The 21,413-nt window shown below is 40.5% G+C and overlaps 1 protein-coding gene across 4 annotated transcripts in view; it reads left to right on the plus strand.

Annotated features, from left to right (window-relative positions):
- Positions 1 to 21,413, plus strand: part of NRAP (nebulin related anchoring protein) — a 66,625-nt gene continuing 45,212 nt past the window's right edge. The window contains exons 1-14 of one of the 4 annotated variants that reach the window (XM_033130621.1): positions 1 to 241; positions 542 to 636; positions 1,201 to 1,288; positions 5,604 to 5,708; positions 7,161 to 7,265; positions 8,345 to 8,449; positions 9,139 to 9,243; positions 10,040 to 10,147; positions 10,433 to 10,537; positions 13,396 to 13,503; positions 14,554 to 14,670; positions 16,885 to 16,989; positions 18,437 to 18,544; positions 19,593 to 19,697. In XM_033130621.1, the coding sequence (XP_032986512.1) occupies positions 170 to 241; positions 542 to 636; positions 1,201 to 1,288; positions 5,604 to 5,708; positions 7,161 to 7,265; positions 8,345 to 8,449; positions 9,139 to 9,243; positions 10,040 to 10,147; positions 10,433 to 10,537; positions 13,396 to 13,503; positions 14,554 to 14,670; positions 16,885 to 16,989; positions 18,437 to 18,544; positions 19,593 to 19,697 (1,431 nt within the window). In that variant the 5' untranslated portion in view covers positions 1 to 169. The remainder of the gene's footprint in view (positions 242 to 541; positions 637 to 1,200; positions 1,289 to 5,603; positions 5,709 to 7,160; positions 7,266 to 8,344; positions 8,450 to 9,138; positions 9,244 to 10,039; positions 10,148 to 10,432; positions 10,538 to 13,395; positions 13,504 to 14,553; positions 14,671 to 16,884; positions 16,990 to 18,436; positions 18,545 to 19,592; positions 19,698 to 21,413) is intronic. The other 3 variants (XM_033130622.1, XM_033130624.1, XM_033130625.1) reach the window with 3 other exon arrangements.

Below are 21,413 nucleotides of genomic sequence, written 5' to 3' on the forward strand. Positions count from 1 at the left end.
TCAGACTAGAAGGTCAGCAAAGGAAAGTGGAAGTTGGATTCTGAACAATCAAGGTGCCCCCAGGATTTAATAGTGCTCGGGATTTTGGAGACTTGAACAACTAGACTAGGCCATCTCCTCGGATTTCTTGCCTGTTACCTGTCTTTGTCTTCTCTCCTCGGAAGTCAAGATGAATGTCCAGGCTTGCTCTAGGTGTGGGTATGGAGTGTATCCTGCTGAGAAGATCAGCTGTCTAGATCAGGTCAGTAGACATGTGTTGGCCTTTGGAAATAACAAAATGGGAAGTTTATCTTCTCACTTATGGACTGTGGGGTATTTTGAATCCCACATGTATTTCTTACCTTTTTTCAGTTTTACCCATTTCTAGCTATGTATTCTCTCTCAAAAAAAAAAAAAGTTACGCATTTATTTAACATTTTATAGCCGCGTGTTTTTAAATCAGCACTTTATCCCTAAGGCTCAGTTTTTACCCTGCAATATATGAGAATACTGAATCTGAAAAAAGGGTAATTTTGCTAAATCTTTTGTATATGATTTGTAGATATGGCATAAAGCATGTTTTCACTGTGAAGTTTGCAAGATGATGCTATCGGTGAATAACTTTGTGAGTCACCAGAAAAAGCCGTACTGTCATGCGTAAGTGTTTGGTGGCCTTCCCCACCGCCTCTTGAGTTTTGTTTATTTTTTAACAAGTAGCCAATCAGAGATTCAAACCACACACTCCAGGGGTATATCCAAGATCTGTTTCCTCAAAAGTTTTTGCTTACATACCATCATAGATGAGATCTAAGGTGGGATTTTATGCAATGGGCAGAAAGTTGGAAGTTTCATGTTTCTTATAAATAAAAGATAAAATCCGTCCACTATAACCCCATGTCAAATTATTAAATATTGTGTGGAACAATGTAATTGCCACGGATATGTGCATATAGAGCTTTAACATTCTTTCTTGTAAATAATTTCAAAATCCTTTTCTTTTTTTTCAGAAAGTTTTAAGGAGATCATTTCTAGTTACATTTGGTCTTTAAGTTATATATATTGAATTTATTTGATTTTTTTTCTCTAAGATTTACTGGAAAATCATGAACTTAATTATTAAGTTTTATATTTATTGATTTAAAAAAATGACTGTACCTTTAAGATGAGTCAATCATCTTGGATAAAGTACATTTCTAATTTTGGTTTATATCTATTTTGTAGCCATAACCCCAAGAACAACACTTTCACAAGTGTCTATCATGTTCCATTAAATTTAAATGTGGGGAAGTCTCCAGGAGACATCCATGGGGTAAGTTACATAATTTTGAATTTCAAAATAGCCTTTAAAGAAAATTTCTTAGCTCGGGCACCTGTTATGTTTTTAAGTGTCTATGTCTAGATGTGAGCCTGCACATTTTCTCCCCAGAACCATGCAAAGGACATTTAAGTAACCAATATTGCTATTGGTCCTACCACAGTATAGGGGCCAAATACCCACGATAATCTAGCTTGAATGTCTGAGGTCGTTGTATACAGAGTAATCTCTCTGTGTCTGCCAGCTTTGGACACATTGATGACAGTTTATACAAAAGGCCCTGTGTACACTAGGTGTCTAATACATAAAACACAGTAGTTAGAAAATATTACAAGAGCCTTTTCTTTTCCCCATGATTATTTTGGTATAGAAAATAAAAACCTCTAGTTTCACACTCTTAAATCCCTCCAAATTCAGTAGCGTTTAAGATTATTTGCAGCCTCTCTTTCTCCACGGGGCAGGGGTCAGTCAAAGTTATATTGATTTGGAACTGATATTTGCGTAGACAAGGAGGCCATGTCGATAAACCAACTTCTTTTGAAAAACCAGCAATGGAGTTTTGTCAAATAACTAGCTATTCATTGAAGGCTTGAGTTTATTAAAATGATGAATCATTTAACTTCTCATGCCCCACAAAAAGTTCAGTGAGATGAAGCTAGTGGCTTTCTAAAATTAGAAAATTACGCATGAAGTGGAAGGCTCTCTAGTAATCTGCCTTCTAATGTTACCTCATTTCATACTGGCTCTCCTGCCTGCTCAGGCCACGCTTCTCCTCAAGAAAATGTGCATTAGATCGAGCTTATCCTTACCGTGTGGCTCTTTACACATACTGCCAAGGTACTTTTGCTAAGTACTTTGCACTAATTGTGATTTCTAGTTTTTAACAAGCTTATATAACATTTACTGTATATTTATTGCTTAATTCAGTTAATACACATCACAATCCAATAAAGTAAATATTATCATCTTGTTCTACTGGTGAGGAAATGGGGACTCTGATTGTTGCTCATATATCATTGATTTCTAAGGATTCGCAAGCCTTCAGAATTCATAAGCAATCCTAGGTTACTGAGAAGGCTAATTGTTTTAGGATTTTGTTGTCATCTCTTGATGTCCAAGGAAAGCTACATGAAGTTGCAATAAAGACTGAATTTAGCTCATACTTAAACAGAGTGCCAAACACTCTGCTAGGCTCTTTATCTGTGTTATCTCATTTATTCTTCACAGGAATCCTCTGCGATAGTGTCATGTTACAGGTGGGGAGGCTGAGGCTCAGAGAGGTTAAGTAACTTGCCAGTGTTACCCAGTTAGTGGAGGGAGGACAAATCCAGATTTATCTGACTTTAGACTCCACATCCTGAATTCTTCCATTGGCTTGCTTCTGTGTACCTAAAGGGTGGTAAACGCTTCAGAAGGAAAAGCACTTGTTGATACTTACAAACATCCAGATGTTTCTGCAGTTGTATAGCCAGAGCTTGACAGATTAACACAAGGAGATGTACTTACACGTCGGACTGCTGTTTGTATGTATTACATTCTCTACAGAAAGATCCATAATACTTGTATTTTTCCACCCTATGCTCAGCTTCAACTGGCACATCCCTACCTTACAATCATACAGCAGGTCACACAATAGTACTTTTCTTTGAGGTGGCTGTGGATTCCCTTCTTTTAACTGTGTATGACAGGCCCGACCTAGAGTGAGATTATCTCTGGTTCTGTTTCCAGCCGTAGACAGTGATGTGAGCTGCCCAGAAGAACTGTGTGTGTGTATTTGTATCTGTGTAAATATGTGTATAATTATGTATATGTGCACATGGGGAGTGTATGTGTGTGTGTGTGTATATGTGTACATATGTATACGTGTGTGTACGTGCCATGTATACATGCATAGGTACCCACATGTGTGTGGTGTGTGCGTATGTGTATGTATGTTTCTCTGTGTGTGTATGTGGTATGTGTATATATATGCGTACGTGTGTATCAGTTGACTGCTGAGATCACTTTCTCCTCCTTGGCCACCACGGAAAAATTCAAATGGACAACTGTGTCCCTTCTAGGTCCTAGATCTTAGAACCACCCTGGGAAGTGCGCTGGATTACTTTTTACCCCTTTGTGTCTCTGAGACACTGCCAGTTGTATAAAATCTAAATTCACTGTGCATATGCAAAAGTGAAAAAAGGGAAGAAAGGGACGCTTCAGTGGTGGTGATGAAGGAGAAATGTAAAAATTTTGAGCTGGCAGTTGAAGCAGATTGATGTTTTTCTGTTTTTAAATGTCACTCTTAAAAATAAGCATATACTAAGGTAAAATTTCCTGTTTGGTAGATGTGAGTAGAATATTTAGAAGAATAAAGCATGTAGGCTCTCTTCTATTCAGAGAAAGAACATTAGCCCTTGAGGCTTCCTCACCGCCTCAGTAGCATTCATGGCTTCCTTCCCTCTTACTACTTCCTCAGAATAATCCCGAATCTCAGGAAAGGTCTCTGGGGAGGCAGACACTGCTCAGGGTTGATTTGTGCTGTGGGAGAAGGAGAGCAAATATGGCTTGCTCTCTACCTGGGTCATGTGATTCGGACTCCTTAGGTCAGTGGCTCTCAAGTTGGGCAATGTTACCCCCACCCCCAACCCCCTAGAACATTTGGTGATGTCTGGGGAGTGTTTTGATTGTCACAATTTTGGGGTACGAATACTATTGGCGTCTGGTGGATAGAGACCAGCTATGCTGCTAAATATCCTGCATTGCATAATACGGTCCCCTGCAAGAAGGAATTAACTGGCCCCAAATATCAGCAGTGCTGCCGAGAAACTCTGCCTTAGTCTACGTGATGCTCATGGCAGTTTCTCAAAAATCCACGGGAAAATATATGTAAAGCTCTCTCAATTTATATATTTAAAAATGTACATATTGGAGCTGCATTAAACAGTGGGAAGCCCAGGAAATAAATGACAGAAAGTGCTTTCATAGGGAACCAGAATTCCTGGGTTCTAAACCTGACTCTGAAAACCCATTGATAAGTGGGGAGAGGGGCTCTGGAAGAGGGTAAACAGGGTCTAATATATGGTGATGGAAACAGAACTGACTCTGGGTGGTGAACACACAATGTGAGATACAGATAATGTATTACAGAATTGTACACCTGAAACCTATGTAACTTTACTAACAATTGTCACCCCAATAAACTTTAATTTTAAAAAATAGAAAGAAAACCCATTGAAAGATTTTAGTAAGTTCACTTATTTTCCCTGAGCTGCTTTTCTCATCTATAAAGTTAATGAATTAAACTTCAACTTGTTAAAATTGTAGGTTTTTGGCCCCAGTTTGGACCTCATAAATTATATCTGGGTTTGAATCTAAGACTCTCTGATTTTTTTCTTTTTTGATTAGTCCTTTTTATGTTATTTTTAGGAAATCTTTGCCTATCCTAGGGTCCTGAAGATATTGTTGAGGTGTTAGTTCTCCCAAAATTGATCTATACATCCAATGCAATCCCAGTCCACACCCTGCGGGGATTTTTGTTTGATTTTTGTTTTTTTGTAGAAACTGACAAACTGTTTGTAAAATTGATATGAACCCACAAAGATTCTAGAATAACCAGGAAATCTTGAAGAAAAAAAATTAAAGGGCTTAGGTTAACAGATTTCAAGACTTACTACAAAAGTACTCGGCGTAGTATTGGCACAGGGAAAGACAAATAGATGAGTGAAATACTATACGAGGTCCAGAAACACAGCTGCTCATATATGGTCACTTGAATTACAACAAAGACACAATTGCAATTCAATGTAACGAGACTTATCTTTAAATCAATGATTCTGGAGGGCTTGGATATTTGCATGGCCAAACACAAATCTTGATACCTACCTCACATTCCCACAAAAATTCACTGAAGGTGTATCATGGGTCAAGATGTTAAAGGTTAAATTATAAAACATAAGAGAACACTTACTTGAACTTAGGGAGCCAGCATTTTAATAAGCTCCCCGGGTGTTTGTGGCACAGACTAAGTAAAGAATCCTTACTCTAACGCCCTGAAGTTCCTTGAACCTGAATTCTTGATGTTGTGTGCTAAGCTCACGGAGACTTTCAGTCTCTTTAATTGCACTGCTGAACAGAGCTGTGCACACAGCAGGCGCTCTGTACATGCTGCCCATCTAGTGGGACAGATGAAGCCTCAGTGAGACTGACAGCACAGTGTGAGCTGTAGTGCAGTTAAGATGCTCTGCCTTTGACACCTGGGAAATCTTCCAATTTAGCGACATATTGTTTATTTCTCTTTCTCTTTCCTGACCACATTCTCCTTGTGCAGATTGACGAGCAAGATGATGGCAAACGGTTTAAAACAGTTTTTCCCTGGGACATAGAATCCAAGGAAGGGGCTACTGCACCAAACAGGCAACCCCTGGAGAATGAGGTGAGAGAAGCGTTATGAGTGGGCTTGGATGCAGAGAAAAGGAGGACACACCATGAAGATGAAATGTATTCTTCTTATTAGTTCTAGACGAAGTCAACTAGGCTTTCTTTTATCCAGTTTATAATTCCAGCTGTCTACGGAATACCTTCATCAACGTGTCCCAGCATCCCCTCAGCCATACCTACTTCCGTCCAAGCTCATTGATGTCTCCCTTCCAACCATTGTGTTTCTGTCAGTGGGAACAGACACCCAGGCTGGAAACCACGGCTGCCTTTTCTTCCTTTGACATTTCACTCAGCTCCCTCCCCGCTTTCCTTTTCACTCTCCCAGCTTGGATCCACATCATCTCCTGCCTGGACCTTCATGGCGGCTTCCCGAGGTGGCCTTCCCTCTCCTGGATTTGCCTCTGTCATGTGACGTGGGTCACACACAGCCTCCTAGATGTCCCTGGCTTGCTCCTCCCACCACCTGAGAATTTATGGTCGCTCTACTAATAGCCTCATCATTTCAAAATTCCTCAGCCATTTCATTTCAGTTATACACATAATACTTGCATGTTTCTTATTGTAAACAATTGCAAACATGACAACGCTAACCCCTTGTCCACCATCTCCTATCCCAGGTTCCTCTGTAGAGGTACCTACCTATTGTTACATTGAGCTTGCTCCATCTCAGGCACTGTCCTAGGCTGTTGGAATACATTAGAAAACAAAACAGAGGAAAAGCCCTGCCTTCATGGAACCATCCTCCTAGCGTAGATGTCTTTCTTTCTCCCTTTGCATCTCTTAACTGACCTCAGCCCTGGAGGTCCAGCTCAAATTCCATCTTCCGGTCCAAAACAGGGTCCATCACTTATAGATTGCCTTTTTAAAACTCCTGTTGTAGTTACCTTCGATACAGTATGTTGACGCACACAAATGTTTTCTAATCACTAATTGTTTCCTCTATTTTATTTCTTTAGATAGGTCATAAGTACCTTAAAAGAAGAACTTGGTGTTTCTTTTTCTGTTTTTCTTTTGCTTTTTTCCAATGTTAATTGCTTAACCCAATGTTAGGCACATGCCAGGTCGTAGGTTGTTGAAGGTTGGCTGAATGATGCTGTTTAATCTCAGATTACCTGTCCACAGCAACTCTCTGATGCTCAATCTTGGTGCAATGATGGGCAAAGAAATGTCCCGTTACATTTGGAATTCTTCTATGATATAAGTGAAGTTCAGAAAGTTCCGTTATTTAGAATATCAGGTTCTTGTCTAATTTGAAAAAAAAAAAAATGAACATTTGGGTTAGCTGAGACCTGCCATATACCAAGAAGAGTTTGTAGTTTTCAGAGAATTTCTTTCTGATATTAACATTGTGTGTGAGCATTGCTGGGAGGCTGGGGTTGGGAGGGGGATCTTACCAACCAAATGTGTGGGGTATGTATTTGTATGTATTTGTGCGTTTCCTTTATAGAGAGCCTATTGGACTGGATATGGGGAAGGGAATGCTTGGTGCCCAGGAGCGCTGCCAGACCCTGACATCGTAAGGATGGTCGAAGCTCGAAAATCTCTCGGTGAGGTAAGGGCCCTAGAAATTACTTCAGCAATTAGTTTGAATGTTCCTTTATTGTAAGATTGTGATGGACAGAATACCAGCCTCTCCTCCAAAGACTTCCACATGCTAATCCCTGGAAACGGTGTATATGTTACTTACATGCCAAAGGGACTTTGCAGATGTGAGTAAGTTAAGGTTCTTGAGATAGGACAATTATCCTGGATTATTAGGATGGATGCAATTTAATCACAAGGATTCTTATAAGACTGAGACAGGAGGGTCAGAATCAGAGACAGGTGATGTGACAACAGAAGCAGAAGTCAAAGCTATTTGAGGCCACAAGACAAGAATGCTGGCAGCCTCTAGAAGCTGGCAAAGGCAAAGAGCCTGAGTCTCTAGAGCTTCCACAAGGAGCCAGCTCTAATGGCCCATTGTAGACTTCTGACCTCCAGCACTGTAAGAGACCTTGGTACGTAATCATGTAGAAAAGGCCGTTTTAGCCCAGGTTGTGGAAATCCTTAAAAAATTTGCATAGTACCTACCCTCTAGTCCTATCTACACACCAGGGCACCTGCTCTTTGAAGAAATCACTTTGGAAAATATTGTTAGTCCTCAGTGAGTTTTCCTTTAGCAAATGGAAAGAAAACAGTAGAAACACAAATGCTAAGTTGCTACGTCTCATTAGGAAAACTAATTATCAGAGATACTCAAAAAGTAAGGAGGCAAAATTGCAGACATTTTCCTCCCAATGCTGTAGATCTATGTCTAGTGGAAAAGCTGCAGAAAAGTCTCCTGCATCCTAATTGCTACATTATCATACAAGCCTTTGAGTCAAAGGGAATCCTTTGGGGTGTGCCAGGTTCCACATAATTTAATGTAAGTATTGAAGGGCAAACCCTTTGACCTGGGAAATGTGCTTTGAAAGTTTTATTCAAATCACCAGTTGGATAACATTTTCAAATTTATTTCAGGTGACTGAATTGTCTTCCAGGTATCTTACAAACCCAGTTGCTTTGGTTCTGATGATGCTCGCCATTGTCATTTCATTAGTTCCCATCTTATATCATATTGGTTCTCATGCTCACATGGGTTCTGACCTGCAGGAGTATACAGACGACTATGAGCAACAGAGGGGCAAGGGGAGTTTTCCAGCCATGATCACGCCTGCTTATCAAAGGGCCAAGAGAGCCAACCAGCTGGCCAGCCAAGTGAGTATCCTAGTGTTCATTCACTGTCGATTATGCTGATTTTTGTCACTAATGTACACCTGGGACTTAGATAAAAGCCCGAGAGAGTGCTTTTGGGAAGTAGGTGTGGTATTATGGAGAAAACTGATTTTTTAAATCTTTTCCTTATCAATGATCCTCTATGCCTTGACTGGGTCCCATCCATCAAATGGAGAGACCCTGTAGCTCACCCAAAGACTGGACCAAATGAGTCCTTAAGGTTGTTTTAGCGCTAAGCACACTTATTCTTACAAAGTCGATGGCAGGTCCTCCTGAAGAGTAGCATAGCTTGTTGCTTAAGAGCTCCGATTTTGGAGCCAGAATGCTGGGATTTGAATCATGGCTCTCTCACTTAACTAGCTGTGTGGCCATGAGCAAATTGTTTAAACTCTCTGTTCCTCAGCTGCTCATATGTAAAAATGGGGAAAATAACAGTTTTGTCTCCTGTGATTGTTATGGAGCTGAAGTGAGTTCATATTGTTAATGCTTAGCAGTGCCTGGCACTCTCGTGGATTTTACAGCTTAGCATCAATGCCCATAAAGCAAGCTCTAAAGACTTCCCATAGGTGTGTCAAGGGGAGCCAGCAGGTGTAGCTTCAGGGCAGCTGCCAGGAGAGGTCTTCACAAAGGCTGGTGGGTATGACCGTGACTCTATGCTGTCTTCTCATCAGGTGGAATATAAGAGAGGCCACGATGAGCGCATCTCCAAGTTCACCACACTGGCGGACACCCCTGAGCTGTTACGGGCCAAGGCGGGGGGACACCTTCAAAGTGATGTGAGCAATGATGAAGGCAATGAGACTCAGTGATTCTTGTTTAAGATTCTCCATTCTTTCCTTGCTTGGAGGAGGAGGGTGGGAGAATGTAGGCGGCATCTCAGTCCTGTGCAAGGACCAGGAAAAACTTTCTGAGGTCAAGGATGGTTGGATCACAAAGTTCGCTAGCATAGAACTTGTGAAAACTCCCCTTCAGAGAGAAAACTTTAGAGAATATTAGTGACAACCCAGATGTATCTGGTTCATCTGAAAGAATTAATTTCAGATCAAGTCTTTCCTGGTCACTGCAAATTATAGAATGTAACTTCTAAAGAATTTCTACCACTTGCCTTTTCATAGCCCAGTTGCTCCATAGCACAGTAAGACCAAGAACTTAGTAGTGTTCTGAGTGGGAAGTTTAAGCATGAATTCAGGTTTAGCTTCACAAGTGGCTTCCACTTGCCTTGGGTTGAGAAGCATCTTTTGACTCCCAAACTTGACTGGCAGCTCCTCCAGGGCAGAAGCTTTATTCCTCTGCCCAGCCCTGCCACCTGGCCCACACCAGGTGCCTCACATGTTTGTGATGAACTCTACATTGAATTTCTCTACGTGCCAGGCACTGTGCTGAGTATTGGGAATAAAAAGGTATATATGACAGGGCTCATCAAACTGTAAGCCAATTACATTGCCCTAAGAGCTGTGACAGGGGATGTGCAGGGTGTTATGGGAGGGAGCTCTTGCTAAGACTTGTCACTCAGATTGCCTGGTAGATGGTGAGATGGTGACATGGGATTCAAAATTTGTTTTCATTTTCCAGGTGAGATACACAGAGGACTATGAACAACAGAGGGGGAAAGGCAGTTTTCCTGCTATGATCACACCTGCTTATCAGATAGCCAAAAGAGCCAATGAGCTGGCGAGTGATGTAAGTGTCCCTGATAACATTGTCATGTTAGGGGGGAAAGCAGGAAGTTGCCAGGGCCTGGCAAGTCCAACTTCCTGTCTACTTTGGCATGCACTGTGGATCCAAGAAGTAGCTTTTCTTCATGATGTTCAATCAATTTTATGATGATCTGGCACTTTTATGTCTAAGCCACACTGCCTGGACCCAAGCAGAAAAAGAACATTCAACAATGCATTCATTTTCACTCTTCTGGCCTGTGTGCATCCATGGCTAAATTCACTGGGTTTGTCTTTTCCATTCAAACAGGTGAGATACCATCAACAATATCAAAGAGAAATAAAGGGAATGGCTGGTCCAGCCACTGGAGCTGAGGGTACATTGACAAAAGAATATGTGGATCAGTATGGCCAGGTATGTGATAAAATGACTTCCTCAGACACTGCCCTTTTCGACGGTCAGTTCTCAGTTTGCAACCCTATAGTCTGTGACACAGCCTGTGACCATTTAATCAGAGGTTGGGCTATGGCTTATTTTTGCCCTATTTACGAAAGTTGGATTTTCTAAGCAAGAAAGTAGTGGGCAAATAATTACACAGGGCTCAACTTGACCCACTTAGGGAAACAGATCCCAAGAACTTGTTTTTTCTTTTTTTAAGTAGAGGAACTATGTCAAGATGGCAGGTTTGCTAAGAATAAAGCATTCTCATCTATTCATTGAAGAATGGTCCTTAGGACTACTAAGACTGGCTACTTTTAGCCCATTGCATGAGTACAAAGGGGATCAAAATACATGTCATGAAAAATATTGAGCAATTCACTGAGTAGTGGAGGTCATTTTCTTGGAAAGTAGTATTTCTTGTCTAGGTTGCTAGGTAAAACAATATGCCAGAGAACGCAGATGTTTTCCCCAATTTCACTTCTTAAATAAAGTACATCTTGTCAGGGTATAAAAAGGTTGAGATAAAAACTACAAGCTAATTTTTATTTGCACGTCCCTATCTATTTTCTGGTACTAGACAGCTGTTTTAGGGGAGAAAAGAAACATTATTTTTTACTGTCATAAGTAAAGAGTATTGGAAAAGCAAGTGTTTGTGTACTAGAAAATTACAACTGGGCTTAGTTGATACTTCTTTCTCAATTGGACAGTTGTTTGAATTTTTGGCAGTAGGTAGACTCTATAACGTAAATGACTTATTCAATATATATAATTTAGAAAAGAAAACAACTTCTTTTTCTTCTTCAGAAAAACAAGTTGCCTATATAAGGTTACAGTCACGGGAAACTTAGGATGGGTGTGAAGATAGTTTGTGACCCCTTTGCAAAGGTCTGAGCAAAAATATTTGGTTTTGAATTAAAAAGTTCATTTTATTAAATTCCGTGGTTAGTTAAATGGTCTCTTAATGCTTTAAACTCAGTGAAAACATGTTTTTATTGGTTTCATGTTTTAAATATGTTATGTAGAAGGCTCAGGACAACTTTCAAACATTAGTTTTATTAAAAAAATATTTGGTTGCTGTATTTGGCAAAAATTATTTGGTTCTAAATGTGGACAGTGCCATCTGCCAATAGTTATACTGCACACGATTTCATATGTGTGTCTAGACATACGTGTGCCTGTACACAGCAGTGAAATGTAACTTCGTGGGAGCATAGTCGATTCTCAGTTATTAGGACATTTTGGTGGCGGTTTCCAGTTGTGATCATAACAAATGCAAAAATCAAAGTGGGTGTTTGTTTGATAACACCACTAGCAGCTGTTGAGAGGATCAGTCTTGCGTGGCCTTTCACTGTGTGATTTAGCAGGACTCACCAGGGCGTGAGTAGAAGGGAGTGAGAGAGAAGCAGACAGACAGTCAGATAAACTATAAATAACTGTAGTGCCTAAAATGCCAACCAATCCATTCTGTTTTTTAATGAGTAACTGTTTTTTTTTTAGGTTAACGGACTCTGCCATGCAATCAGTCTGTTATTAGTAACCAGTCAACACTCTAAAGGCTGTTCCATATTTGTGGAAACACAGATGAGGAAACAGCTGATTCAGCCCAGCACAGGACTGGGAGTGAGGGATGAGTTCCCCAGAGACAATATAGCATCTAACAGGGTCTTGGAGTATATCTGACAGCCAGGGACGGTTTACACAAGTGATGTAATGGACCTCACGACAGAAAGCTTTTCCTTTATGAAAGTGCATGGGTGGTGTGGGGAGAAGGAAGGAAGAAATTAAGACTCAGATTATAATGTTTAGTCTGAAATATATGTTTAGTCCCATTTCAGATCCTCTTATGCCAATTTGAAAACACTGCCCACCCCATTATAAAAGTTCAGATAATTATTATGGGGGAGAAATAAATTTGCCTCTACTCTCAAGGTTCTTCTAGCTGGTCTAATAATCAAACAGAAGTGAGACAGATTAGCAAGAGAAAAATAACCAAATTTAATACATATATATATATGGGAACCCACATGCAGGTGGGGTTCAGAGATAGAAAGGGGGATTGAGGTATATAAGACATCCTGAGCTAAACATGATGCAGTGCACCTTGGGGGCTTCCAAGGTCCATGTAGGATGATAAGAAGAACAGCAGTTTAGAGAATAGAAGTTTGCCCTGCCCCATACATAGGTCAAAGGAAGATATCTCTGATAATCTCTTATAGGCAAGGCCCCTAATTCAAGTTGTTCTAGGTGGTTAAGGGAGGGGCAGAAGTTTCTCTTGAGCCCAACGCTACAGTTACCTTTAGCTCAAAACAATCCGCATACCATAGGGGCACATCTTGGAGTGACTCATTCTGAACCCCCATATTATATAATGCTCTCCTTCTTGGCAAATGACGTACATCACAGCGGGAGACAGTATTTGGGACGTCAACTCATCTCTCTGCATAAATCTGTTAATGGGCCTGAGAAAGGCACCGTTCAAGACTAAAGTGTCTGCTCAGAAGGGCTTTTCTAGTGTCGGCTGAGAAGTGAATACTCCGTAATACATGGGCCTGGGAGACTGGTAGAGTGTCTTGATGTATCTGGTGGAAATGACGATGGCAATGATAACAGTTACCATTTCCTCAGTGCTGACTGTGTGCTGGGCACCAGTAAGTAGACCTGACTCAGAGTCGGCCATCTTAGCCACCACAAGGTACTGCTCCTATTGTGTGATCTCTGAATGTCTGACATGGATGGGCCTCCGTGGGAACAGGCACTAGGAGAGATCATTGCTGATCCCCCAGCCATTTAGGGAGGAGAGCATTACTGATTGAAATGTCTGATTGACCCAGCAGGGTTACTTGGAGGAATATGACCAGCACAGGGGGAAGGGCAGCTTCCCCGCCATGATCACCCCGGCTTATCAGAACGCCAAGAAAGCCAACGAACTCGCTAGTGATGTAAGTACCATATCAGGATGACCCACAGAGCCCCAGAAGCAGAGGAGGAATGAGACTTTGAAGGCTGTGCTTACTGATACCTACGCACAGCTTAATTGATTAGAACTGAGCCAAAGTAGAATGTTAGCCCTCAATTTCTCTCCAGATTTCTGGTATCTACTTCTTTTGTTCAGACTGTGTGGTCCCATTTATCTGCTTCAAAGGAGACTGACAGGACAAATAGCATGACTCACTTTAGGTCAGCTGAAGCAAGGACAAATACTGGTCCAGCCAGATGAGTTGGGGTTAGGAGAGTCTTCACAAAAGAACCCATCTAGAAATCTAGCACTTTAGGGGGACAGCTGATTAAAACAAGTCATGTGATTATCAAACTAGGTGTAACCCGGTGTATAAAATTTTTATTTGCAGAATGTTGGCCAGCTGGCAGTCCTTGAAAGACGGCCTATAGTTAAACATGGCAAAGTCACACACACACACACACACACACACACACACACACACACACACCCAGTAGATCTAACACTCCAACTTGAGTGCTCGCTGTGGCAGCACATATGCTAAATATACCAACTTGAAACTTGGTGTCTAATCAGAAGCCACGCATTTGTTTCACATCTCCTTTGCTCTTCTCCTTTATTCAGTTATTATTCAGTTATTAGACCTATTTACCCAGAATAGTGCACTTTTGCCCTGCAAGGGGAAATAAAAGACACATTGTTCCCTTTGCCCTTTCCTCAGCAGGTGAGATAAAAAATGATGTTGAAACCAAGGGCAGACTGGGTTTGGGGTTACACCTTTTGGTATTTCTGTTTAAAGATTTTTCTTCATGCAAATTAAAGTGTCAAGTGTGCGACGGGCCAGTAGAATTTTAATACAAAAGGGACCAAGCAGTTTATGGATCTCAAGGAGGAAAAAACCCCCATGATGTTTTTTTCCTTCAGAAAATTCTATGAAATAAATGTTGACCTTAAGGGTGGGGTGATGCTGAAGTAATTTCTCTTGTGGAGCAGAAGACAACAACTCTGGACCCCCTTTGTGTGTTTCTTTCAGATAAAATACAGGCAGGACTTCAATAAAATGAAAGGTGCAGCACATTACCATTTTCTCCGAGCCCAAGACAACCTGGTTCTGAAGCGAGCTCAGAGTGTGCACAAGCTTGTGAGTGAGGTACGTTTGGGGGACAGTCGCACCTGTGTGCTGTACCTCCTTTAGGCAGTGGATGGGGCAACCCCAGAAAAAATTCTATGTAATGCCACCTAAACTACACGTGACTTCCCAGTTCCCAAAAGAATGAATATGCAGTCAAAGCATTTCACAAGAGAGCCCAGAATCAAACACATTACCTTTCTCTGATGGTTCAGAAGTTTCTTCCTGAATTCTCACTGGGCTGCGATATTCAAAAGTTCCAGGCAATAGATTTCTGGTTGCCAGAATACTGCATGCGCCAACCTTTATAGCTATACGTCATTCTTACAGAGCGGAAATCAAAGAACAGACTGTTTTGAGTGCGGAGCCTCTTCCATTCTCTTAATATTGTAGTCAGGTTTCCAAGAAACGGTGTGCACCCTATGAATCCCCCTGCCCTTAGAGGTTGAACTGGCTGCTGAAGGGTGTGTTTTGTTTGGTCCACGTAGTGATTAAGATTTTTAGAATTGTTAGGACTGTTTGGCAAGGAAATTTCCCTCTTGTTCCCCACGTCCTTTCACACCGTGGAGTCTCATTTGCACTACCTATCTGGACCCTGAAGGCATTTGAGTTGGCATCCTCTCTGAAGGGGAGGAATTAAAGCTATTAAAACTACTCACAACAACAAGTTATTTGTAACTCAGAAAGAGATATGCAGATATCCTAAAAATATTTTTCTTCTCTCATCGCTAAAAGTCAGTTCTTTACCCCAAACTGTTATTTAACCCTTGTCCTCTAACTTTGGGCTGCTCAGCGTCACTAGGAGTGATACTTTCCTGATCTCATCAGGAGCCTCCCAAACTTTCTAATAGCAGATGGGTGCCAAGGCATGGGATCTGCATTTTAGATAATTCTTCTAGGTAATTCTGATGCTGTAGGCCAGAGGTTAGCAAACTACTGAGTGCCTAAACCGGCCCCCAGCCTATTTTTGTAAATAAAGTTTTATTGGAACACAGCCACATGATGTTTGTTTAAGTATTGTCTACAGCTGCTTTCAAGCTACAAGGGCAGAGTCGAATAGTTGATGTAGAGACTGTGTAGCCAGCAAAGTCTGAAATATTTGCCATCTGGTCATTTATAGAAAAAGTTTGCTAAACCTTGCTCTTGACTCAGATCCAGACGGGTCCTTTGCAGTCTTTAGGCCCTCACTTTATCATAGGTCCGGGCAAGTTAAGTGTCTTGTTCTGGTTCACAGAGACTTTTAGAGACAGAACTGGAACCAGACCGCTGATAGTACAATTCTACCACTCAGGAATAACTCTGTTACCATTTTGGCCGTTTTCTATGTGACTATACTGTAAACCAGTATATGAATATAAAAACATAGTTACATAGAATTCAACTACATATATAGTTTTGTATACTGTTTTATTTGACATCATATTGTGAGCATCATAATGCATCTTGCATACTTTAGAAGGCATATCCCCACCACGTATTTTATAAGGATAGCAAATTGTATTTCCTTTGGTAAGAGGTTGCAAGGGAACCTTCAGTTGCTTTTTTGCTCTTAAGTTTATCCAGTGAGACAAATCAGCCATGCATGCCTCTGTTAACGGTAATCAGCCTTCAGAGCCTTCTCCAATTACCTGGGATGACCAGGAGGCTACTTAATAACTAACCTCACATTTTGCATCCATCCACTCAGGGGGGCTCAACTAACCAACCCATTTCAAATGAGAAGACTCTCTGTGTGTCTATGAGTGATCTCATTTATTATGCTCCTTTGTAAAGTAACTTTTGTCAAACTTGTAGTTGACATTCATTATTGTTCAGCTTCAGCTTCAGGTGTACAGTGCAGTGATCAGGCATCTACATCTTCCCTGAGGTGGTCTCCCTAACGATACAAGTGTCCATCGGATACCCTACAAAATCTTTACAACATTATTGATTATATTCCCCAAATTAACTTTTGTAACCCCATGGAACTTTGATATTTTTGAGTGATATGAAATCTTACACGATTTCTTCTTGAAAGAGACTATATATTTTTAATTTTTAGGACTCAACTGATTATTCACTGATCTATTATTTGAAAAGAAAACAATGTATTGTTAATTTACTGTATCCTATGCCTGGTAGTTTTAAAGCTTGGGTTGATAGTTTTCTAAAAACATCCTAGTAAAGTCCTGGTGACATTTTCAAGAGTGACTTTGGGTTTGGTTCTACTGTGCACTTGGTGTTTTGATTTCAAAGGTGGAATATAAGAAGGATCTGGAAAGTAGTAAAGGTCACAGTATCAACTACTGTGAAACACCTCAATTCAGGAATGTGAGCAAGATCTCCAAATTCACCAGTGATGTGAGTTTTGAATGCCTCAGCATTTGTGTGGGCTTTTCTATGACTTTAATTTCTAGATCTCCTAAGAGGTAGTCTGTGAATGTATCTATGTGTCTTGGAGAAGCATGGCCTTTTAGGCACAAAAGCTTGAGTTTAGATTATGATTGTCTGCTGGGACCGGTCCATGTGGTGTTGAATTCTGTCACGTCCCTCCCACACACTTGACCTTGAGTCCTCAGGGCAGCATCTGTCCTCTTGCATTCTTCATGTACAGCAGTATCCGGCTCCTAGTAGCACATGCTGGTGAGGGCGCCTGGCTGAGCATGCAGCATCTCCTTCCAATGCTGCTTTGTGCTTCCTAATTAATCCACGTGCTCATTTAATCCACACAGACACCTGGAGAGCCAGATGTTTTTCCCCCATGTTACAGATAAGCAGATAGATACTGGCGTGGCATTTGCAAATTTGGAAATTCTCAGAGGTGTGGGGATGTATCCTTGAGAACATCAAGGACATATACTAGATTATGTGATTTTACTTCTGTTGAGCTGCCCATCATAGCAGAATTTAAAGTCATGTGGGACTTTGTAAGGCTCAGTGAGGAATTTATTTTGCATAAATGTAAAGGTTAACAGCACCAGCTTTGGAGCTGACAGACTTGGTTCCACAATTAGCCAAGGGGCCAACTGCCGATCTTGGGCACATTGCTTAAGCTCTCCGAGCCACTTAGCCCACCTGTAAAATGGGGATGACAATAATTCCTACTTGGAATGATCAATTGAGGTAAGTAGAATCATGTTTGATAAATAGTAATAGCATTCTGTTTAGATACTCTCAGTGCTTGGAAACTCAATGGCCTCCCAGGGTAGGTGATTTTAATGTAGTTTCGTTAGAAGCCACCCACATTTTCCCATTTATGACTTCCTGTCATCCCATTTTGGTTTTCTCTTTATTTGGTATGCTGCATTTGGGACATAACATTATTATTTCACATGATTGCAGTCGTGATGGATCTGTGATGTCAAATTTGCAGAATGTGGCAAAATTCAGGTTTCATGCTTCGTCAGTTTAGAAATGGAAGTAATAGCATGCAGTGACTTGTACCAGCCCCCAGCTAGGTCTTTGCACAGGGTGCCAGCCCAATCAATGCTTGTCCATGGGAGAACTCCATGCTTTCATGGTAGGTTTTCATCTTGGAAAAATCTGGTGTATTTACAACTGAAAACGTTAAAAAAAAAAAAAAGGCCTGTTTTGTGCTGTCTATGCTCATCAGATTCCGTGTTTTCCTGTGTTCTTATGTGCCTGTCTCACCACCTTCCTGTGCTTTCTTGAAATTAAAAAACAACGTAAAGTTTTTTGTTTGTCTTCTGTTTTTATTCAGTGATGTTTAGTGCATTAAGATGAGTAGTTAGTCTTTGCGAAGTTGGGAAGAGAATGCTTTCGTTGAAAGTTTTGTGTTCCCATGTAGAATAAATATAAAGAAAACTACCAGAACCACATGAGAGGGCGCTATGAAGGAGTTGGTATGGACAGACGAACTCTCCATGCTATGAAAGTTGGAAATCTGGCGAGCAACGTGAGTCCTTCAGTGAAGGGCTGAGAGGTCCTGGGGGTCTGTTGGAGTGCAGAGAGGTGGGGCATAAGGAATTCAGCCAATTCTTTTTCAACCTCCCTTTTGTAAAAATCAGTTTTCTATTGTGTAAGGACTGACCCATAAGAGCTTCTAAATGTTAACCAATACAACCAAGGCTGGTAAAAATCCTGGAAATTTTTTCCATAGCTTCAATTTATTCATCTTAGCTTTCTCTGGTACGAAGCATAATCAGATGTATGACAGATGATACAGTGCGGGGGAACTTTCAATTTCTGAAAGATAAAGAGAAATGAATGAGCAGAATTCCTATTGGAAATCCCTCAAATTTCCAAAGCATTTGTAATTTCTTTGGAATTTGTTGGTCGGTTGGTTTGTTGGTTTGATGGGTCCATTCATTTATTTGATGATAGTGCCCATCAAAGACCTTCTTTGGTCAAGGCACTGGACAAGGTAGCGGGATAACAAAACAGATCAGCTCCTGTTTTCCCCATAGCCTGTAATCTATTCATCTGTCTTTAGCTTTATCAATTCAGTTTATAGGTTTGCAAATGCCATGTTGTAAATCTTGGCAGTAAAGGACACTTTAAAAAAAAAACAACTGATTTCATTATTAAAACGTACAAATGTCAAATTTCTTCTGCTTGAGAATGTCAAATGTGACCTTAAAATAAATTTAAAACACTCTAAAGACTCTCGACTTTTCTAGCCAAGAAGCTATTCCGTGGTACACTCATGTGCAAATGCTTCTTTTTAACAAAAAATACAAGTTTTTAACAAAACTACATATAATAAGAAAGATAAAATAAATGTGCTACAGATGGAAGTTAACTAATTTTGGATTCATTAAGCAGAAGAATTCAAATTAATTGAAGGCAAGAGTGTGAACATAATTTAATTTTCGTGGAGGTGGTGAAACTGAATTAATTTTGTTTCTGGTTATTTTTAAAAACTATTTCCTATGACATTTAAACAAGGTCCAAAGAAAATGAGGGCTAATTTCTTTCTCCTTGTCCTTTTCTTTGTGTGTCAGGTCGCCTACAAAGCCGATTATAAACACGATATTGTTGACTACAACTACCCAGCCACTTTGACTCCTTCCTATCAAACAACGATGAAACTGGTTCCCTTGAAAGATGTAAGTCCTCTTCCCTTCTGCTCTTTCCTTGTCACTTCCCTCCTGTGGAGTGATCCTTAGGCAGCAAGACGGAAAGAAACAAGACACAGCAGTTCACAGGAGATGGAGGTATTGAGAAAGGGGCATTCTTTTCCACTAGGAAGAGCGTTTATGTATGTTTGGAAATTCTTAGACTTTCGGTATAAGGTGGGGACAACCCTGGTTTAATCTTGAAAATAAACCTGAGGTTCAGTTTCTCCTCTTCGAATTTGGTGGACTGTGTCAGCTGCTGGGCACATTTCAGTAATTGCTCCTAAGCAATGATGAGCTTTTTTTCCCCTTTTTTTAAGTTTTGGAATGTGGTATGTGTAAGGACTGAAGGGAATAAAATAAAATGACTGTAATCTGAGAGGAGGTGGTAACGATGACTCAGTTTTTTTCTCAGGAGCACTTGGGAAAAACGTATGGAATAATCTGTAGCAATTGCTACATCGATGATTTTATTTATTTATAGCTTGGCTTGTCCCAAATGGATAATTAATTAATAACAGATAATGCATAATTAATTACATTTATTGTTTTCTAATTGTAGGAATTTTACTGCATGTTTATTACAGAAAATTTAGAAACTACAGAAAAGCGCGAAGATAAAAGTCATGTCCCATCTTAAAAAAGTACTTACGGTAGCTTACAACTGAGTTGGTATCATGATTCTTTGTCAGTGAAAGTTATCTTAAATCAATCAGTAATGTAAGTAATACTTTAACATATATTTAATAAATTCCCAGCGCTACTTTCCTGCACATTCCTTTGGAATTGGCCCAATTCTAGTAGTTGACCTGCGTTTTGCTATTGGTAGACACATCTGCATATCTCTTCTGCTCAGAGGAGGGGCAATATTGGATGTGGTTGGTTATCTGCCGTGTCTAATGCCTACAGTATATAATGGATGAAAGAGACTTTTTAAACACGTAACAAAGTCAGGGAGGGGCAGTAGAGGGATCTAAAGGGCCTAAACTTTGCTCCTCTTTTTCTCGGGAAGTTTGGTTTCATTTCACCTTAATGCAACCCAAGATTAAACTTGACTGCCAAAGCTATTTCCTTTCTTTGTTTGCTGCATACGTTACCTGGGAAACTTGAGAGTCAAGAGCATGTCATTAAAATTCGAGTGTGTGCTCTTGCAGCAGGATTCTAGAAATCATGTTTAATCCTGCAGACAAAGCGATGTAGAGTTCTACAGTTGTGTAGTTCCATTATAACATGACCTGCTTGCTATTATATTTGCCTACATAAGACTGTGGCTCAAACCACGTACCTGGAATATAACCAGCTCACTTCGGGAAATCTGAGAAAAGAACTCAACTAGACGGGATTAGAAATATCAATTGGAAGCAGAGGTGGGTTCTAAACTGACTGGCAGCCCATGAGCCAGATCCAGACTACAGAAGTATATTTTGTTCGGCCACAAGTGTTTAAAAAAAATTGGACCAATATTTAGAAATTGGGAGAGTTCACATAAAAAATTTAAAATTTCACCTTTGTCTTGAAAAATCAGAAAACTCTGGGAACTGTGACCCTAGTTCCTACATGGCAGCAATTGGCTGGGACTGAGTGGCAGCTGCTCTCCGCCATCGGATTCTCTTTTACTTTCCTGGCTCTTGCTTGATTTTGAGTTTATAGGGGCTTTGGTGTTCAGGACGTTTGGGGAATCCATTACGAGAACATTTATAGTCTCTC

This window comes from Rhinolophus ferrumequinum, chromosome 16, assembly GCF_004115265.2.
Source record: "Rhinolophus ferrumequinum isolate MPI-CBG mRhiFer1 chromosome 16, mRhiFer1_v1.p, whole genome shotgun sequence".
Lineage (NCBI taxonomy): Eukaryota > Metazoa > Chordata > Mammalia > Chiroptera > Rhinolophidae > Rhinolophus > Rhinolophus ferrumequinum.